The sequence below is a fragment of the Rhinoderma darwinii genome, chromosome 3 (assembly GCF_050947455.1).
Source record: "Rhinoderma darwinii isolate aRhiDar2 chromosome 3, aRhiDar2.hap1, whole genome shotgun sequence".
Classification (NCBI taxonomy): Eukaryota; Metazoa; Chordata; class Amphibia; order Anura; family Rhinodermatidae; genus Rhinoderma; species Rhinoderma darwinii.
In genome coordinates, this window is record NC_134689.1 from 268,451,975 (window position 1) to 268,474,865 (window position 22,891).

At 40.9% G+C, this 22,891-nt stretch overlaps 1 protein-coding gene across 1 annotated transcript in view; it reads right to left on the minus strand.

Moving 5' to 3' along the window:
- Nucleotides 1-22,891, minus strand: part of ENTREP2 (endosomal transmembrane epsin interactor 2) — an 878,750-nt gene that overhangs the window by 65,330 nt on the left and 790,529 nt on the right. Inside the window, exon 8 of the mRNA XM_075855203.1 lies at nt 543-618. Coding sequence (XP_075711318.1) covers nt 543-618 — 76 coding nt within the window. The remainder of the gene's footprint in view (nt 1-542; nt 619-22,891) is intronic.

Here is a 22,891-nt window from a genome sequence, read left to right on the forward strand (position 1 = left end):
AGGTAACTGAACATTTTGAAGAATGTGAATCTTTTAACATTTTCGATAAGTTGTTATTTACAGATAAATACAGAATGTATCAACTAAAATGTGCCATTATCATAAAGTACAAGGTGTCATTAAAAAAAACCTCTCTCAGAATCGCTTGGCTAAGTTATAGCATTAAAAAGTTTCCACATAAAGTGACACGTCAGATTTGAAAAATGGGTCTCTGTCAGAAAGGTGAAAACTGGCTGCAGCGGGAACTGGTTAAAGAAATTATTACATTAAAAAAGCCCCAAGGTAGGTACCCTGAGATTAATGGACACTTTTCCAAACACAGTAATGTAAACACTACGGAATACAGGAATTGTATATTTAATATATTATGTACAGAAAGTCATTTGGGTTTCTGCCAAATATGTACATTGACAGTATACTTTAAAATGTAAATGTATATAAATACAATGCAAGAAAAAAAAAAGATTAAATGAAGAGTAAACTGCAATATTCAGTAAATTAGTTCAAGATGGAACCTTCAACATAAAGGATATTTTACCCACCTTGTGTGCTGAAGCCGGCTGTGGTGTTCCTATCTCCAACACTGGAATCTGTCACTTGCTGGTCTATACTGGTTCCCTGTAGTGACACAAGACACACACATCACATATACATTTTTACCATGTTGAACATCTGTATTAATAAAGTTACATTTTATAAACCGACAAAACTCCCCTGAATGCTATATTAAAAAAATGTCCATCAATTTGTATAGAAAAGTACAAAATATTTATTAAAACACAGAAACAGTTGTACATACCGTTTAAAAAACAAACAAAAAACACCCATAAAAACACATGTACACAAAGTACAAAAAGAGGACAGTGTATATCATAAGGCAGGGCATATATGGTGGTAACACAGGTCAGTATTTTCAAATATTAGAACATACCTTGTATATATACAACCACTATGTGCACATAAGTTACTCCAATATTAGAACCACAATTACATCATAACAATGTCAGCACAAGTAGATATCAAAAACTGCGATCATATGTCACGAAAGACCTCACCCGCCATAAGCCATATTAACTGCCGATACACTGTCCAACACGCCTGACGCGCGTTTCGCACCTGGCTTTGTCAGGGGGTGCTGGATCAGTGTAATAGGAGGATTTAAATAGTCAGCACACAGCTGTAATTAAATTAAATTAAGTTGAACCGTTACCTCATTCTATAGATGTCTGTTGGCGCATGCGAAAGGGGAGGCGGCACCTCAGTAGCGCTGAACACGGCATCCAGAAGTGGGTAGTGCACAACTGCACAAAACCCAATTCCATGTTGCGCCGTGAATGACGTCACGAATGGCCCCTCACCACCCGCATGCGCACTACATCCATAGATCGACTACAGCTATGTTGGATGATGTCATCGATAATACATAGTGCAAGCAAAGCAAAATTACTAATCGACACATCATACATGGGAATGTACAGTCTATAATAGACGGAGAATGTACAATCATAATATAAATAGTAAATGGTCATTCTGTATGAGACGGTGTTGGACAGTGTATCGGCAGTTAATATGGCTTATGGTGGGTGAGGTCTTTCGTGACATATGATCGCAGTTTTTGATAACTACTTGTGCTGACATTGTTATGATGTAATTGTGGTTCTAATATTGGAGTAACTTATGTGCACATAGTGGTTCTATATATACAAGGTATGTTCTAATATTTGAAAATATTGACCTGTGTTACCACCATATATGCCCTGCCTTATGATATACGCTGTCCTCTTTTTGTACTTTGTGTACATGTGTTTTTATGGGTGTTTTTTTTTTTTTTTTTAAACGGTATGTACAACTGTTTCTGTGTCTTAAAGATTTTGTACTTTTCTTTACAAATTGATGGACATTTTCTTATTATAGCATTCAGGGGAGTGTTTGTCGGTTTATATATCTTATATGCAATGATTTTGTACTGATTGTATGACCTCATATATAGTAGGTATTCTTTCTCGGTTTAATTAATGTTACATTTTAGTCCGAACAGCTATGTTTTAATCACTTCTTACTTACAGAAGGTTTTACCAATCTATTAGCAATTTATTGTATTATAGGAGGCCAAAGTTTCTGATGGGGCCCAAAGAGCCAACTGCCATAAAAAAAGAACATCAATACTAAAAAGTTACATTGCAGAGGAGTGATGGTGGCTCATGATAACTGCATGGTAACTGAATAGCTGTACACAGAGATTCCTATGCAAATGAATGCTAGACTTTTATAATGTTTATACAGTAGATCCAGCTCCGTGTGAAGTCATTGTACACAGCGAAGCATGACCGTAGGGTGGTTTTTGGGACAGATTTTTATTTGGAGCCAGAAACTTCAAACTATGTCTCTGATCATTACCCAGCGCTGGCAATCTGGATATTCCATAACGAACAGTTTTTTTCCAGCACTTTTAGCAATACTGCAATATAATGGATACAAATATTTTCCTAAATGTATTTCTAAAAAGGGTTCTTTAATACATTATTTTTAAATCTTACAAAAGTGTGAGTGATCATGCCAATAAAATATTTAAAAATGAGATGCATGATAGCGGTCTTATAGTTGAGCATCTTATATTGTACAATTATTTTTATTTAGCCCTTTTAGCGGTATAGATATGTATTTAATGGGGAAACTAATCCTGAAATCCACAGTAACATGTCAGAAGGATTTTTTTAGGTTTCCAGTGGTGGTAATCTCTACTAGCCTCAAAGCGGTTTGGAATCTTCAGACAGTTGGCCCCCTAAAACGACTTCTGACATATCACTGTGACGTTAAAGTGTTTATTTAAGGTGGATTTCCCTTTTAATGAAATCAGATAAGTTGTAGTCTTTGTTAAAGACATCCATTGGGCATAACTGTTTTCTGTTACTTGCTTATCAACATCCTAGAACAAAGCGGCAGATGTAACATAACTCTACAAGTATGTTTTGCAGGGTTTATATGCGGAGAAGTAGGTTTCATTTAGTATGGCTTGGAGTTTTTATTTTCAGGCACAAACTTTGCATTGATTTTGACAGCTGAAGCTGTGTATCAGTTATGTTAATATTGACCCACACATTGATTTGTCTTGTGATTGACATGGGGACATTCATTATTGTGGCTTGTGTGGCTGTGTATGTAGCAATTATTCTATCAGAGATTTGCAAGTAAGGTGTGAAGTTTTAAAACATGTTGGTGTGACTATAAAGGTACATATACTGTAAAGGTATCACATACTGTAGGATTTATAATACAGTGCATTTTTTCTTGCCACTTTCATCCATAGGTATGACTTTTTTCACACTCTATGTTAGCTTTTGGTGACTCGTGGCCCCATCTCAGTAGGTACTGTTTTTGGATAGGGATATCATTATATATCTGCCTGGGTCCAACATCACAACGTTGCAATGTGCAACAATAATGATAAATATTGCAATAAAGGTGCATAAGCTATTACTATAACTGCATAGCATTTTATAAAACAAATCTATAACAGAAAAAAATGTACACCTGTTCCCCTATAAAATGCCAGTAAAATTGACCTGATTAAAAGGGAATCAAAGAAAATAAGATATATTGGCTTTGCAAGTCATCTACTGTAGACCAGGTGCTTTATATAATTATTTTTGTAATAGGTAAGCAAGTAGTTTGAATGGAGATCACTTAGGCCCCATGCACACGAACGTGTTTTTGCGGCCCCGAAAATCCACGGGAGAATTGCAGCCCCATTCTTTTCTATGGGGCCATGCACACGACCGTAGTTTTTACGGTCCGTGCATGGCCCGGGAACCCGCACCGCAGAAAGAACGAGCATGTCCTATTACGGACATCTTCTGCGGTCCGGGCTCATTGAAAACAATGACGGCAGCCATGTGCATGTCCCGCGATTTGTGGGCGGCCCGCGGCTGACAGTCCGCAGCCGGCCGACCCGAAAATCACGGCCGTGCACACGGCTACGGTCGTGTGCATGAGGCCTAAATCATTGGCTACATCTCTCACACTATCTGGCTCTGGCAACTTGTTTGTTAAAAAAACAAAACTGTGCAAGAATGATCTGACTTTTTTTTATTTGTCCTTTTCTTTAAGAGGACACATATACAATTTCTATCTCTTAAGTTCCTATTACACGGGCCAATGATCGGGCAAACGAGCGTTCATATGAATGCTCGTCCAAATCACTGCCCTATGTAAACAGGACAACGATCAGCCAATGAATGAGCGTCGGCAGATCTGCTAATTTATGCAGCAATAAAGGGGTTTTCCAGTCCCAAAAAATTGATGGTTTATCCTCAGGATAGGACATCAATATGTGATCGGTCGGGGTCCAACTCCCGAACCCCCACCTATTTTGAAGGGGCCGTAGCGCTTGTACGAGCGCTGCTTCCCCTTCATTTCTACTTGCTCATTCATTGGCTGATCTTCTTGTTTATGCTGCACAAAATATTATCGTTGTTGACAGCACAACTCCCAGTGTAAACAGTGAGATGTGCTGCCAACATGATGGTAATGTAAGGGGACGAGCGATTGTCGTAACGAGCGCTCATCCAGATACTGTACTGATTATAGCTCCTTGCTGAAATTGTCCGGTGTAAAAGTACGCTAGGAGTTTATATAACATTCTTGGTGACTTTAACTTCACCAAGGACGTGATATACAATACAAGGCATATAAATACCCACTTTTCAGTCTGACAACCCTATAAACATCTCTGACCATTATAGTTGGAAAATGGGCCAACAGATATAATGTATGAAGTTTACAGAAAAAAAAATTAAGGAAATTAGGGTGCACATGTATGACTGATAATTCGCCATTGGCCATCATGTTCATACAGAGACATTAAAACAAGAAATTGCTGAAAAATCTGATCTTATTTTGGAGGACATCTAATGATGTTTGGCATTGTGTACGATCATTTGTATGATGTTTCCTATAAGCTGTTGCATAAAAAAAGTCATATTTTTCCATTATAGTCAACTTTTATATAACGTGTATGAGCCCCTTTATTTAATACCATCTGCAATCAGTTTTTCAGCTCATAAATTTGCAAATATTAGGTCACTTCAAATTTAGTTAGACCTACAATTGTATCAAAAGAGATGGTCAGTTTTAGGGTCAGTACACACAGAGTTATTTGTCGCTGATTGTGACGCAGACACGTCAGAATCAGCACCAAAAAACTGCCGAAATCACCTTCCATTAATTTCAATGGGAGGCAGAGGCTTTTTTTTTCGCTGGAAAAAAAAGCGGCATGTTCTTTCATGTCGCGGTTTACGCCTTTGACCTCCCATTAAAAATTAATGGGAGGTAGAAAAAACATGCAGCGCTAGTTTTTGAGCATTTTTCGCTGCATTTTTTGCCTGCGGTCCTTGCATTAGATTCAATGGTCGCGGGGAAAAAAAAAGTTTGGAAATGCGGGAAAAAAAGCGTTAAAACAATGCTGGCAGTTCAAAATCTCCTGAAGGAGTTTTGAGGGATATTTTTTGTGCCTACAAAAACTTTGTGTGAACAGGGCCTTATAGGTACAATTTTCAGAAACTGACTTTGAACATCTATTTACTGTATGTTTTGTATGTGAGTAGAGTTTTGTTTACATATAAATGCTGCATTGCGCATTAACACGCATCTCCATAAGCTTTATGCATTAACTATTTTTATTCATCTCTGAAATTACTAAAATTATTTCTAAATTAGAGTTATTTATTGTAGACGTGCGTGTACCATTATTGTGACAGACGGTGAATTCCTCTGTTGCTCCCTGGGAGCTTTCTGCACATTATGCAGTTTTAAAATATGGTGACATTTAAATGTGCATTAATCACTTTCATTTGGTGACATTTCCTAATCTACCGTATATTATGGCTTTTCTATTTTTAGCTATTGCTAAGGTATTGTCAAGCACAGCAAAATGGAATAAATGGTCCTTTCCTCCAGGGAGTAGTAACACATTCCTGCTGTTGTACTGAACTGAATTCATCTTTCCTTTTGATTATATGATATATAGTCTATAATACATAAAAATGAGTTATTCTAAATTGCTACAGTATGTACAGTGTTTCACTGTTGAATACTTTAAGCCTTCAAAAAATTGAGTTTCCCGGTGGTCACTTTACTAAACCATAAAGACACGGATTCAATATGGCAATTATGGGAGGGGGAGCATCAGTCTTCTATAATCCAATATTGTTTCAAGGCAGGTCTGATGCAGGGATTGACTAAATAGGTAGGAAACAGGGCTGGAAACCCATACCCCACACAGAAATAAGTCTAGGCAGTTGATCCTACCCAAAACTTCTAGTGATGTCACAAGTGTCAGCCTGACCCTGAGGTAACTCTAATAAACTGTATACATTTATCGGGTCCTGTGTTTTCTGCACTATTTTAACATGTTCAGGACATCTTCTATTACTGTATGACAATAGCATTTAATGTTACTGCCAAGTTTTGCAAAGCTGTTCTTTGGGACTGTCCATTAACTCTTTGCTTGAGTAGGATCCGAGTTTATGGAAACTGATATTTCCATCTTCTGATTTGGAATATCTACGATCTCCGTGCACAACACATAAATGCTTACATTAAGATATTGGCACTGATACTTTGAAGCTGGTACTTTTCATTATAAAGAACTCTCCATTTTCATCACGTTTTACCGCTTGGTAAAAAAGGAAAAATAAGAACATCGATATCGAACTACAAAAACAAGATTTATTCCAAAGTATAATTCTGAATAGATGAGTAAGATCCTAGTAGGATGTATCTGCAGCTTCATGTAACAACAAGGATTAACTTCACGGGTGGTCTGATGGTGGAGAATAGATCACCCTCTGAGAACAGGAACATAATACTCTTCCGCGGCTTTGTAAGAGTTTATTTAGAGTGCATCTGCCATTCTTTCTTATAACATATTGCCGAAGTATTTTATTTTTCCTAAACACATCCATATGTAGAGTCTCATGTGCATATTCTAAAATGTGTTATATTGCTTATATTTTATGTGTTCAGTTGGTAAACTATACATTTTAGTCTTCTAGTTAATAAAGTATATAAAGGTAAATAAATACAGTCTAAAACATGTGCTGATATTTTGTAAGCAGCCAAAATAGTTATCCTTAATAAAGCAAGTAAAGCTCTAACATGCTATGTCTTTTCAATCAATGTATACTTGTCCCTTTCTCAGTGGAGTTTATAACCTAATATAGATAACCAGTTGGTAGCCTCTTTTTAGATTTATGGTTTTCATTATAAAACATAGGGATCAATCAGTATTCTGAATCCATCATATCTGGCATGGCTTCATTATGAACTGAGGCCCTGACACTAGTGTGCAAAAGACAAGGTTAGTCAGCACCTACTAAGACCTCATGCACACGACCGCAGTGTCTTTTACTGTCCGCAAATACAGATCCTTAGTCATCCGCATATCTGGCACGCTGTCCGAAGATATGGCCCGTAGTGAATCCGTATTTATGGATCAGCAAATAAAAAGGGGGGCTACAAATGATGTAAGCAACTTGTCCCAACCTCTTGAAAAGGTCCCATGTTTGGTCAGGCACCATTTTCTTGGGGAATCCCCTGCCGTCGCATAGCAACGCTTCTGCAATTATGGACGGCTATGGATGCACATCCGTAGCCTTCCGCAATTTTGCACGCGCCCATAGACTTCTATGGGCGAGTCCGTGCCACAATTGCGGACAAGAATAAGACTTGTTCTATATTTTGCGTATCATTTCTACGGACACACACTCGTAAATATACGGAAAGGTGTCCATGACCTATAGAAATGAATGGGTCCGCAGATTATCTGTAATTACAGATAAAAAAATACAGCCGGGGGCATGGGGCCTTACAAAGGGAAATAAATGGACAGGCACAAATTTGCTGTGACTGCTTTGCAGTAGCAAACACTCTAGGGGTGCTAAGATATATGCAAGTATATAATATAGGGATTTATTTAAATTGCATTACTGCTATATTTACTCAACTTAGTCTGCGGGACTATTGTGTAAAGAGCCTCAATGTGTGTTGGCGCTTGTGGTTTTTTAAGAGTGCGATTATCATGGATCAGTCAATTAATTCAATTCATTTTTATGAAATATTTTTTTCGAAGATCAATAGTTGGAAGCCAGCACAAATTTTCTCTGGGACAATTTTGAGGCATTGTCCTACATTTCCTACATTTTCACATTGATTTGGAATGTCTTTGTGTTTAGGACTCAAAGTAAATAAATAATATATTTGTACAGTGGAAATAAGTATTTGATCCCTTGCTGATTTTGTAAGTTTGCCCACTGTCAAAGACATGAACAGTCTAGAATTTTTAGGCTAGGTTAATTTTACCAGTGAGAGATAGATTATATTAAAAAAAAAACTGAAAATCACATTGTCAAAATTATATATATTTATTTGCATTTTGCACAGAGAAATAAGTATTTGATCCCTTTGGCAAACAAGACTTAATACTTGGTGGCAAAACCCTTGTTGGCAAGCAGAGCAGTCAGACATTTTTTGTAATTGATGATGAGGTTTGCACACATGTTAGATGGAGTTTTGAACCACTCCTCTTTGCAGATCATCTGTAAATCATTAAGATTTCGAGGCTGTCGCTTGGCAACTCGGATCTTCAGCTCCCTCCATAAGTTTTCGATGGGATTAAGGTCTGGAGACTGGCTAGGCCACTCCAAGACCTTAATGTTCTTCTTTTTGAGCCACTCCTTTGTTGCCTTGGCTGTATGTTTCGGGTCATTGTCGTGCTGGAAGACCCAGCCACGAGCCATTTTTAATGTCCTGGTGGAGGGAAGGAGGTTGTCACTCAGGATTTGACGGTACATGGCTCCATCCATTCTCCCATTGATGCGGTGAAGTAGTCCTGTGCCCTTAGCAGAGAAACACCCCCAAAACATAATGTTTCCACCTCCATGCTTGACAGTGGGGACGGTGTTCTTTGGGTCATAGGCAGCATTTCTCTTCCTCCAAACACGGCGAGTTGAGTTAATGCCAAAGAGCTAAATTTTAGTCTCATCTGACCACAGCACCTTCTCCCAATCACTCTCAGAATCATCCAGAAGTTCATTTGCAAACTTCAGACGGGCCTGTACATGTGCCTTCTTGAGAAGGGAGACCTTGCGGGCAGTGCAGGATTTTAATCCATTACGGCGTAATGTGTTACCAATGGTTTTCTTGGTGACTGTGGTCCCAGCTGCCTTGAGATCATTAACAAGTTCCCCCCGTGTAGTTTTCGGCTGAGCTCTCACCTTCCTCAGGATCAAGGATACCCCACGAGGTGAGATTTTGCATGGAGCCCCAGATCGATGTCGATTGACAGTCATTTTGTATGTCTTCCATTTTCTTACTATTGCACCAACAGTTGTCCCCTTCTCACCCAGCATCTTACATATGGTTTTGTAGCCCATTCCAGCCTTGTGCAGGTCTATGATCTTGTCCCTGACATCCTTAGAAAGCTCTTTGGTCTTGCCCATGTTGTAGAGGTTAGAGTCAGACTGATTAATTGAGTCTGTGGACAGGAGTCTTTTATACAGGTGACCATGTAAGACAGCTGTCTTTAATGCAGGTACCAAGTTGATTTGGAGCGTGTAACTGGTCTGGAGGAGGCTGAACTCTTAATGGTTGGTAGGGGATCAAATACTTATTTCTCTGTGCAAAATGCAAATAAATATATATAATTTTGACTATGTGATTTTCTTTTTTTTTTTTTTTTATATATAATCTATCTCTCACTTGTAAAATTAACCTAGCCTAAAAATTCTAGACTGTTCATGACTTTGAAAGTGGGCAAACTTACAAAATCAGCAAGGGATCAAATACTTATTTCCTTCACTGTATATGTATATTACTCATATATTGTGAAAGCTGTCATATGCATTTAATCTTAAAATATAACAATATATCATGTTCCAGCTTTATAATGTGGACTCTCTCTGGTAATCCTGAGGGTTTTCTTCGATATTGTACTTACTGTACTTATAGCTCATTTTCAAGTATTTTTTTTCTATTACTTAACAAGAAACTAATCCAAAATTCGAAGAAGAAAGTGCAAAGAAATTGGGTGCCATTTTCATCATGGTTATGAAGACATTGAGTGCATCTCGCAATCAAAAATACTCGATATTGCACAAAGAAATGGTTTTACATGCTGAAAAATCCCTTTGTGTAGAGTCCTTCCATTTTTTCATAGAAAAGGGATGAACAACTGCTGAAGTCATTAGAATACGGAAATATCCAAAGGTGTCGGTGGTCACCATGCGTGGCTGGTTTTAGACAGCTCAGAGGTATCAGTGATTTATAACATTTATAAAATGGCGGCGAGATCTTTTCCTTTTTTACGTGATAAGTGCTGATGTTTTCATAAATAAATCCTTTTTAGACAAAAAGTTTGGAAGTAAGTGACAATTACCCAAGAACGAAATACTGAATGGTGTATCCGCTGTGTTTCTGCCAAAAATCTTTGCCCCTGGTTTCTTTGCTTGTTTTTGTATAAATGACAGAATTCTGTCATTTGTAAAAAAAAAAAAAAATTAAAGGACCCCCAGAAATAAACAAATCTGTGGCAGAAATGCTGTAAGAATGTCATGTGTGAACATACCCTAAGGGGAACCAGACCATTAGAACATTCATTCGATTATTCTACTATACACGTGCATACAGTAAAAACACATGAAAAAAACGGGCCCAAATTATGTACTACAGGACATTTTTATAATTTACTCATTAGTACTGTACTATTCTGTAGTAAATAACCAGTATTGATTCTTGTCCTGCAGATGGAACCTGCTTGGATTTCACATGACTATAGACCAAGCATACTATTATACTTACTTTCTTTTTTCCTACTTATATAAGTTGGATTATTAGTAACTTTTATTATTAAATATGGTGAATAATTCTGGCTGTGGATATTCAGTGACCATTTATAAACAACCAGTTCTCAATAAAATATTCTCCAAATGAGATCGACAGTATGGCAGCAGGGCATACACAATAGAACTCAACAAATGCAGTAAATTGACAACAACATTGTGTACTCTTGTTGGGCATAATGCTCCACCCTTCCTGCCCTTCCATTTTTCTAGCTTCTCTCAAAGCAGGTTAACACAGACCATTCCTAATAACTGTTTCAGGTCCGGCTCCAGGTGTATGTGGGCTTTTGGGAAAGAGAGGCAAAGTGAGCCCCCAGTCTTATCCACTCTCAGCTTGAAAAGCAGAGAGCATGTTTACCCAAATGCCATGGCCTCCATACCCTCGCCCCTCATGCCGACAGGCACATGGAATCTGTCAAGGTTTGCTTGGTGCTGACGCCAGCTCTGTTGCCTTTCAGGAGAATGTCATATTTTCCACATACATATTGAAAAAAAATCACTGGAATAGGACTGTATTTTTTTTTAAATATAACTTTTACTGAAGAAAATTCATAAAAAATGTGCATAAACACATATAAAAAAGATTCATTCTATATTCACTGCAATGTCAAATACTATAGTTATCGTAGTTGGTAAAGGAATGCAATGTTCATGCTTCCTCCCACTATTTGCAACGTATATTTGCGATCAGCCACATGTATTACAATTGGTAATATTTTTAGTCTTCGAATAATTCCCACGATCTGAGAGATATTGCACATAAAAAGTAGAGCTGTTTCAGGGTTTTAATTTACCCCCCTAGCCGTCCTGTTGTCGGTCGCTCTTGATGCAATAGGTCTGCGAAGGTCCTTAGTCATTATTCTCCCGATGTGTTTCCTCAAGGCTAGGATTCATCAGGTGAGATCAAGCCATTCAAAATTTTCTTCCAAGGTGAGGAAGAGTGTGTCCTCCTCCATCAAGAGCGACCAACCACAGAACGGCTAGGGGGGTAAACTAAAAGCCCCGAAACAGCTCTTCTTTTTATGTGCAATATCTCTCAGATAGTGGGAATTATTCGGAGACTAAAAATATTACCGATTATAATACATGTGGCTGATCGCAAATAGTGGGTTGCATATTGTGGGAGGAAGCATGAACATTGCATTCCTTTACCAACTACGATAGCTATATTATTTGTCATTGCAGTGAATATAGAATTAATTTTTTTGTATATGTGTTTATGCACATTTTTTATGAATTTTCTACAGTAAAAGTTATATTTTAAAAAAACTCCAGTCCTATTCCAGTGATTTTTATTTATTTATTGTGGAGCAAAATTGTGTCTGAAATCTGTCCCTATAGTGAGGGAGTATCACTATCCTTAATGACCGGGCCTGAAAAGACGTTAATGACCAGCTCAATTTTTCTGTTTTTGCCTCTCTGCGCTTCAGCAGCCATAACTTTTTTATTTTTTCATTGACGTGGCTGTATGAGGCCTTGTTTTATGCGAGAAAAATAGTATTTTTTTTTTCCCACAGATTGGTGGTAAAAAAAATTTTTTTTACGCCGTTAATATAGGAAAAAGCGATTCTCGGAATAGTTTTTTTTGTTTATTTTTTATCCCGTTCACGTTTCACACTAAATAACCCATTAGATTAATTCTTCAGGTTATTATGGTCGTGTAGATATCTAATATATGTAGGTTTTTTGTTTTTATTTAGTGTAGGGGCAATAAAATGTATTTTATGCAAAATAAAGACTCTTTTTGGGACTTTTTTTATTTATTTATTTGTTTTGTTACTTTTTTTTTTTAATCCCATCAAGGGATAACTTTATTTGTAACTTTATTTTTTACTTGTAATGTATTAGCATACTCCTGTATGCTAATACATTACACTGTGTCACTATGACACAGGCTGCTGATCGGGCAGCACATAGTGTGCCCGAACAGCAGGCACACGGAACAGACAGCCCTGGGGTCCTTTGTAGGTCCCCAGGGCTGACTGCAGAGGGATTCCCCGGGGTTTGATCGCATCACTGGAATCCCGGTGATGCGATCAAAGAGGGGAATTCCCTTTGATCTTGCCGCGGTCACGGACCGCGGTAATCAAAGAGTTAAACAGCTGGGGTTGGAATGTTTGTCGACCCCAGCTGTGTTCAGGAGGCTGCTCTAAGATCAGGAGCTGTTAGTAACAGCTCCTGCTTAGAGGACGAGCGCTCTCACGAGCGCTCATCAGCCTTATCTGCAGCGACGCCAAAAGACGTCTCTGTAGATTAAGCACCCGCACCGCCTGACGTCAATAGACAGTGGGCGGTCGGGAAGGTGTTAAATCACATACATATTGAATCTAACTCAGGGACATAACTTTTTGTGGGTGCAGAGGTATCAGTTGCACCCAGGCCCTGGTTTTTTAGAGGGCCAAAATTTTCCATTGACACATAAGAAGACACAAATATACATTTCCCAAGGTAAGTGAAGACCCCGTTACAGATTTTTCATTGGGGACCATCAGCTTCAACTTGCACCTCTGGTCTAAATCTTTGGCCCCAGTATATAAGGACATATATGGAGGACCCGTTATGTGGAATGAAACGTTATTAAATAAGAATCCTGTAACACAGTTATGTGGACATATTCAGGACTCGAACACACCCTTGTATGAAACAAATTTTATATATTCATTATACAAACACAGGAGTTCATTGAATGCTTTTTCTGAAACTTTGTATGAAACTTTGCTTCATAGAGGGTGGGGTACTGTGCCACATAGTGGAAAATAAGACCAAACTCTCTAAGGCTGGGTTCACACGACCATGTTACGTCCGTAAAGTACGGAACGTATTTCGGCCGGAAGACCCGGACCGAACACACTGCAGGGGGGCGGGCTCCTAGCATCATAGTGATGTACGATGCTAGGAGTCCCTGCCTCGCTGCAGGACAACTGTCCCGTACTGTAATCATGATTACAGTACGGGACAGTAGTTCCACGCAGAGGCAGGGACTCCTAGCGTCGTACATCACTATGATGCTAGGAGCCCGCCCCCCTGCAGTGTGTTCGGTCCGGGTCTTCCGGCCGAAATACGTTCCGTACTTTACGGACGTAACATGGTCGTGTGAACCCAGCCTAAGGGTATGTTCACACGAGGGCGTCCGTAACGGCTGAAATTACGGGGATGTTTCAGCCTGAAAACATCCCCGTAATTTCAGCCGTAACGGCATGTGCAGGCGCTTGAACGCCACGTCCATTACGGACGTAATTGGCGCTGCTATTCATTGGAGTCAATGAGTAACGGCTCCAATTACGGCCAAAGAAGTGACAGGTCACTTCTTTGACGTGGGCGTCTATTTACGCGCCGTCATTTGCCAGCGGCGCCTAAATTACGCCTCGTGTGAACAGACAAACGTCTGCCCATTGCTTTCAATGGGCAGATGTTTGTCAGCGCTATTGAGGCGCTATTTTCGGACGTAATTCGGGGCAAAAACGCCCGAATTACGTCCGTAATTAGTGCGTGTGAACATACCCTAACTCTGCAAGTGGTTTGTAACAATGTCATTGGGTCCGAACAAGAAGAGGCAAAACTGTGACTAAGCCAATCTTACCCTTTGACAGATATCTCATTATCATAAAGCAACATTTGCTAGATAGGGATAGAAATTGTTGTTGAGCAGCATCCCTGAGCAGCAGGAGGTTAAGTAAAACTTAAAACAGGCAGTAAATGTGTTTCTTTCCAAGGTCATTTACAACAGCACTGTTCAGATTACAAAAGAACGAAGTCATGAAAAGCAGAAAAAAATAATACATAAAGCATTCAGAGTTATTCATCGTAAATAGGTCTCATCCAGTTCTTCAGCGAGACACTGATGTGGGTTAAGTATGTGATCACTTCAAGCATCATAGACAAACCTATTTCAATTTTGCAGTGGGAATGTATGAAAAAGCTCCTATGTATTCAATCAAGGAAGTGGTATTGAGTTGAACACATCAGAGCAAATCAGCAGATGTGGCATATGAAATCTCGAGATTCGAGAACTACTGCTAAAAATGTCATCATGAAAAAAATAGAAGTGGGCAAAAAAGAAAATGAAGGAAAACTGAGAATTGTTCTGGAGACAGAAGTGCGGGCAATCAGCCCATTTATTGTGTAAAGAAATGGACTACTGTCTCTAATATGGGAAGCTGGACTCCCGCCAACTCAAATAGCTTTCTGCAAGCAATGTCCTTAACCTGCATCTGGGGAATAATCTGTGGTTGTTGAAATCGTACATAATATATAGTTGTCTATTTCCTCTTGTTGCCATGCAATGAAACATAAGTGCCTTGGGTTGCTTTAACTGGTCCTAATACTAGATTTCTGCCAGAGGAGCTCTGCGTGTTGTTGTATTTCTGTTAACATTGCATAAATTAGTGGACGAACAAGACTTTATAATCATTTTCATCTATAATCATTTTCTTTTACGGCCTATGCTATGTTCACTGTTGTGTGACTATCATTGAAATGATTTCGTTTTATATGCAGGGTTATTGATAAGACAATTTACAGTCATCATGCTTTTGGTGCGTCAGTGTGTCTGTGTTGTGTTGGAAGAAGAATACAAGTTCTGTACTTAAGCCTCATGCACACGGGCGTGCCCGTAATCACGTGCCACGATTGTGGGCACGGCCGGCCGCAGATGGCCGCGGACAGCCGTCTGCATCTTCGACCCCTGCTCGGCCCGAGCACGGACCGTAAAAAGCAAAAGATAGGACATGACACTTCTACGGCCCGGACACATTCCCGTAAGGCCACATGCACTGGATTGTTATACGCGGGCCATCCGCAATCACGGACTGTGTACACAGAAGATGTGCATTTATTTCAATGAGACCGGACCGCAATTGCGGGCTGTAATAAGACATGTCCTGAGATTTTACTGTCCGCAATTGCGGCCCCCACACAGTCCGTGTAAACCACAGTCGTGTGCATGGGCCCATAGAAGTGAACGGGTGAATTGCGGCCGCAAAAACACGTTAGTCTGCATGAGGCCTAAATAAACGGGAAGGTGTCCGTGGACAATAGAAGTGAATGGGTTCGTAATTGCAGACCATAATTGCGGTCCGCAATTACAGACGATTTTTATGGTTGTGTGCATGGGGTCTAAGGATTAACATAAGAAAAGAACATAACCAAACTTCAGTCTTGATGCCAGTTACTATAGAAAGTAATACAAATGGATCCTTGCTCCTAGTAATGCAAGCAGCAACTAGCATGAGGTCCAGAACTAGTCAAACAACCTGATACTTGAGCCTCATCAATGCAATACAGTATATCAATTCATATTTTCACTGTTGAATATTTGCATTTCCGATATTGTATCAGTTAAAATAGTTGCTTATGTGTTCGAGTATATGATGATGCAAAAATATGTTACTTAATAACTTTGACTGGGGATGCAATGTTATAATAAAGAAAGAAAAAATAAGTGGCAATTTTGTCTGAATCATTTTCTTTGGTGACTGGCTATACAGTACTACGAATGAAGTTCTTATAGAGAGTGAGAGAAACGAAGGTAATGAAAAGGAGAAAAGAAATAAAAAGGGTGATGGGGCTTGATTGCTTAAAAATATATAAATACTTGGGTATTGAGTCTGTCAATTATCGCCTTGTGTGAGATACCTATTCCAATGGAGCCAGGCGTTTAAAGTAACTAATATGACCAGAGGTGTAATGATCATAATCCCAGGGGTGTGACCGTGACCTATGCTGGATGGGAAGGGAGGCCCCGGTAGCTTCGGATCCCCTATGGCTGCCACATTAGGCAGTTTGTGCCGCACCGCATACACGATCCTTTTGATGGGCAGAGTTAAAACATTATTTTGCATTGCAGCACACAATGCCCTGACACAGGACATTATGTAGTGCATCACATACAACATCCTGATGCTACATCAGGACTTTGTATGTTCAGCGGCACAGACCGTGTGATGTAGCAGCCTTAAGCACTGGCGTAGCTATAGGGGTCGCAGCGGTCGCAGTTGCGACCGGGCTCATAAGCCTGGGGGGCCCACGGGCCCCCGTTGCCATACAGCATGTTTTCTAACTAAATCTTTTGTGCCGTGAAGCCGGCACTTCCGGGTTACGGTCCCATGGTTGTTTGACTAGTTCTGGACCTCATGCTAGTTGCTGCTTGCATTACTAGGAGCAAGGATCCATTTGTATTACTTTCTATAGTAACTGGCATCAAGACTGAAGTTTGGTTATGTTCTTAGTGTACCATGTGACCGTGTTGTCACGTGACAAGGCTTCCAGACAGAGCAGAAGAGTCGGTGCGGAGGACTCCAGGTAAGCTGCAGTGTAATGTATTGTGTTGTAACGTTATGCATTGTAATGTAATGTAATGTGTTGTGATGCCTTGTAATGTATTGTGTTGTATGCGGTGGAGAGGGGGGGGGAGCGTTAAATCACAGCCCTCCTCCACCGCAAACTGCACAATACAGTATAGTACACGAGTGTATGAGAGCGGGGCTGCGGCTGTGTAATACAGTCACTGCCCCGCTCCTGAGTCCTGACATGTGCGCGCCGTCAGGATGATGTGATGCGGCCGGCGCTGCACTAATGAGCGTCGGCACTGAAGACAGAACATGGTGGGCGCGCTACAAAACACCCCCATGTTCTGTCCCCAGGGCCTGAACCGCCGCTCATTAGTGCAGCGCCGGCCGCATCACCTCATGCTGACCGCGCGCGCAATTATATCAGGAGCGGGGCAATGGCTGTATTACACAGCTGCAGCCCCGCTCTATAACGGCGGAGATCAAAGAAACCTCTCATCTCCGCCGCTTTTCTCCTGAATGCTGTGATCAAAGCTGACTGCAGCATTCAGGGGAAAATGAGAAGGGGGGATGCCCCTGGATCGCGTCACGGGGAATTCCTGTGACGCGATTAAGGGACATACCATATATGGGCAGACAGCCCAGGGTCTGTTGAAGGACCCCAGGGCTGTCCTACAATATTTCCTGTTAGGGCATACTGAGGTATGTCTTAACAACTGCCTGTGTACTATCCGTACACAGGCTAATGTACTGGCATATAGCTATAGGCCAGTACATTGAAGTTTAAAAATAAAATAAAAACAAAGTAATGTTAAATAAAAAAATTACACATTCACCTTTTTTATAATAAACATTAAAATAAGTCTCAATACATAAAACATACACATAATCGGTATTGGCGCGGCCGTAATAACCTGCACAACAATTTTTTTGCATCATTTATGATGTGTACTCTGTAAAAAAATAAAAATTGCTTTCTATCACTTAGGCCCCATTCACACGACCGTGCCCGCAATCACGGCCCGTGATTGCGGGCACGGCCAGCCGCCGACTGCCACCCGCATTTTCGGGCTGTGCTCCCATACAAAGTATGGGAGAACGGCCCGCAAAATGCAAAAGGACGGACATGTTCCATAATTTTCGGCACATTTCTACGGCACGGACACCCATCCGTAGCGCTACGGAAATGTGTCCGCGCTCAATGAAAGTGAATGGAGGTTATTTACGGTCGTGTGCATGGGGCCTAATTGTGAGGCACAAGGTGCGATCATGAATTTAACCTCCATGTGTCTCACATTAATAGTAATTAACTCCATCATGTACCTTACACATTAACCCATTATGACTGAGAAACATGATGAGGTTAATTACTATTAATGTGAGGCACATTCAAAATTCATCATCACACCTCGTGCCTCACATCATAAAATGGAAGAACTTTTTTTTTAATTTTTATTACTGTTGGCAAAGTAAACAAAGTATCGGTATCGAAGTCCAAATTTTGATATCGTGACATCCCTACACTGTGGGTAGCGTCCCCCTGGGGGTTCGTGAGTCACTCACCGAGGTCCCGGTTCCAATAAATGCTGGAGCAAGGAGCTGACATCTCCTTGATCCAGCATTCCCTGTGCCGTGAGCGGCTCGACGCAGGCAGGCGGGATGTAGCGACATCATCGCGCCTTCCTGCGCCGAGTCACTCATAGTACACACCGGAGGAGGCGAAGGATCCTCCACTCGACGTGGGAACGGGGATAGGTAAGTAATTATGCATATATGGGGGCATTATACTGTATGGGGGGGCTGATATTGCGGGGGGGGGGGGGCATTATACTGTATGGGGGGCTGATATGGGGAGCATTATACGGTATGGGGCAATTATGGGGGGGCAGTAGACGTTATGGGGCATTATACTGTGTGGGGGCAGCTATGGGAGCATTAACTGTGTGGGGGCATTATACTATGGGGGCTGTTGGGTAAGACGTCTGGGAATAGGAGCGCGCAGGGGTCTGATGATGATGGTGGTGCTGGGGAGGGGTAGGGGGGCCCAAGCTGAATTCTTGCCCCCGGGCCCATGACCCTGTAGCTACGCCCCTGGCCTTAAGGGATCCGAATCTGCCACCATGCGTACAAAAGAAGATGAAGGATTGATTATTAAAGCCTAATTTGGGGGAGGGCTTCAATCTCCGGTTACACCTTTGAATATAACTATAAAAATTGAGCTCTAACTTTATGTAAAAATTTGTTGGAAGCCCCATAGGAGCAAGCTTGCATAGCTGTTCCTGCGACTCCCATAGACTTCAATGGAAAGAGCCACCTCTCCATCCATTCTCCTTGCCTGGGGGAATGGTGGAACGGTGAACCCCTGAGCTGAAACCCACACCTATCACACATTTATGACATATCCTGCAGATATTGACTAGAATGTAAGTTCTGCTATATTTCTGTGGACACACAACAGCATGGCATGAATTTCCATAATTTGAACTCAGGGCTGCAAGCACAAATCACTTGAATTCCAGGGCTCCCTGCGCCCAGCATCAGTGTGACATTATTTCAATTGTATGGAAACAAAAACTTTGGTAGCACTGGAATTGTAAAGAATGTTACACAGAAAAAAAAAAATCTGAAATGAAGCTGCTGCAGGAGCCGATATGTACTAGATAATCAGATATTACGCTCTACTGGGTTTCATGTTAAATCACCCAAAAAGTGAAAAGGTGCATATCTTAAAATCTGGAGTATGTCAACTTATCTTGCGTTTCCACCTGCGAATTGTAACTAACTAGTTTATAAAAAAAATGCACCAAAAACAGCAGCACAAAGCAGGACCTATTTCCAAAACAAAATGTAAAAACCACACTTAAAAATGCATAAAACATATTATTAGGTGCGGATTTTATCTGCGGAATTACCTATGTTTACCGTTTTACGGTCTTGATGCGGATTTTCTGCATCAGATTACGGAACGTTGTCATGTAGCCTAAGCCACTTTTACACGACAGTTTTTTGGTCAGTATTTTGCATCAGTATTTGTAAGCCAAAACTAAGGGTATGTTCACACACACTAATTACTGACGTAATTCGGGCGTTTTTGCCCCGAATTATGTCCGAAAAATGCGCCTTGATAGCGTTGACAAACATCTGCCCATTGAAAGCAATGGGCTGACGTTTGTCTGTTCACACGAGGCGTATATTTACGCGCCGCTGTCAAAAGACGGCGCGTAAATAAACGCCCGCGTCAAAGAAGTGACCTGTCACTTCTTGGGGCGTAATTGGAGCCGTTATTCATTGACTCCAATGAAAAGCAGCGCCAATTACGTCCGTATTGGACGCGGCGTTCAAGCGCCTGCACATGCCGTTACGGCTGAAATTATGGGGATGTTTTCTCCTGAAAACATCCCCGGAATTTCAGCCGTTACGGACGTGCACGTGTGAACATACCCTAAGAGTAGCGCATACATAGAAAAAGTATAATGTAAGGATTTGTACTTCTTCCATGTTTTCGAACTACTCCTGGTTTTGACTTACAAATACTGATACAAAATACTGACCAAAATACTGCAGTGTGAAAGTGCCCTAAGGCCACGTTCAGACGTGGCGGAATTGCTGTTGAATTCCGCTGCGCACAGTCCGCAGTGGAATTCTGCAGCAGCCGTTTTTCACATTTGTTTCTATACATTTTTTGGAAACTTAGTTCAGATGTTGCAGAAAATAACTGTGCGGAAATTAGGCTGCGGTGCAGAATTTTCCCTCCGCAGCATGGTCATTATGTTGCGGAGAAACAGCGGAAATTCACTGCGGATTTCTGCCTTGCAATGCAAAAATTTAAATCTGTGGCAAATCCGCTGTGATATCTGCAACGTCTGAATTACCTGTCAAATATGCAAATTTTGGTGCAGATTCGTTGCGTAATTGCCCCGAATCTGCACCAACATTTGCAGTAAAAAAATTCTGCCAATGTGGACGTGGCCTCAAAGTCTTCTTCACTAAAAATTTTTAACAACACACAAAAAGTACTATACAGTATTATTTTAAATACATGTACAGTGCTAGTGCCCAGAAATGATGCAGTCTTGTAATATTGTCACATGATCTCATGCCTGAGGATTGATAGATGACATGTCACTGGAGCCTTATTGTTCACATAGGGTCATGGTTAAAGATGAGTGAATTGTTTATACTCAAATCAACTTCGGTTCTAATTTCCCCAAAGTTTCGGATTTGGCAAAACTCGTACCTTTTGTGGTTTGCAGCGGACTCGTGGTCACCACCGAGCTCCAGGCCGCCATTTTACCAATTAGATAAGGATCACATGACCATGGATGGGCTTTCCCATAATGCCTTGCGGGCAGCCTTCAAAAAATGCACTGCAGTTAGCCCTTCCTGTAGCACAGACAATCATAAAGGGCATAGGTGCATGACATTTCTAATGCTGGCTTAGAATTAAAGGGCTTAAAAAGAGTTGGATATCATCTTAGAAGACCCGAGTAAGAGAGTAAGACACAAATTTTTAAAACAATCTCACAGTGAATTTATTCGGACTGAAAAAAAATCTGACTTCCAATTTGATCAAATCTAACACAAAATGAATTTCCGGAAATTTAATCATCTTTAGTCATGGTGTTCCTGAAATGGGGAACCTGGGCAAGTTTTTCTACAGAATGCGTATTAGTAGGGCTCTGAACTTGGACAGATGAATCCAATTGCGCTGCAAATGTTTGGATCCATCCAAAAAAAAAAGTATGTAAGTAATACAAATGCCCATATGCATAACTAGAATCCATAGGGCCTCCAGTCATGAAGCGACCCCCACCTTCTTGGCAGTAAACTGACCTGTAGTAATACAAACAGCAACATAACTACTTTTATTTGAGCCATAAATAAGGGATGGAAAGTATCTTCATATATAAAAATCTGCACCAAGAAGAACAAACATAATAGAGCAAACAACAAAAAATTAGCCCAGTCCACAAAAAAGAACAATGTTTCTGGGTGGGGCACCCTGAGTCTCTTGGCAAGTATCCACTACTATAGCTGCCAACGAAGTATACTTTATAAAAAAAAGCACAAGAAAAACAAAAAACAGTGACCAGAATATGAACATAGCTTGTGTTGTGTAATGCCTGCAGTCGTTGACCAGCGGCTTTCCCCACTTAACGGCAGTTGCTACCGCAGGCCTCTCAAGACTTGACGGCGTCTCCTCATCTAGAGACGCCGGCATACACTGTTCTCCCCCCCTGCTGTTTCTTTTAGGGTGCCTGCACCAGCAACTTAGTCGCTGTCCAATCCCAGCATACCTGGGACTTTAAGAAGGACTCTGCCCACTGCCATCTTGCCTGAGCAATGTTGTGTCTTCCCTAGTCTGTCTTGCAAATGATTCCTTATCTGTATCCTGTATTCCGTATCCTAAATCTTGTTTCCTGTATCCAGTATCTGTGTTTTGTTCTAGTGCCTAAGTCGAGTGTCCGAGACGACATCACCATCTGCGTCTGGTGCCCGTGCCAAGCCGAGTGTCCGAGACGACTTCACCATCTGTGTCCGGTGCCCGTGCCAAGCCGAGTGTTCGAGACGACTTCACCATTTGTGTCTAGTGCCTATGTCAAACTGAGTGTTCGAGAAGACTTCACCATCTGTGTCCGGCGCCCATGTTAAGCCGAGTGTCCGAGACGACTGCACTTCTCCAGTCCGGTGTCCTAGCTGAACTTCATT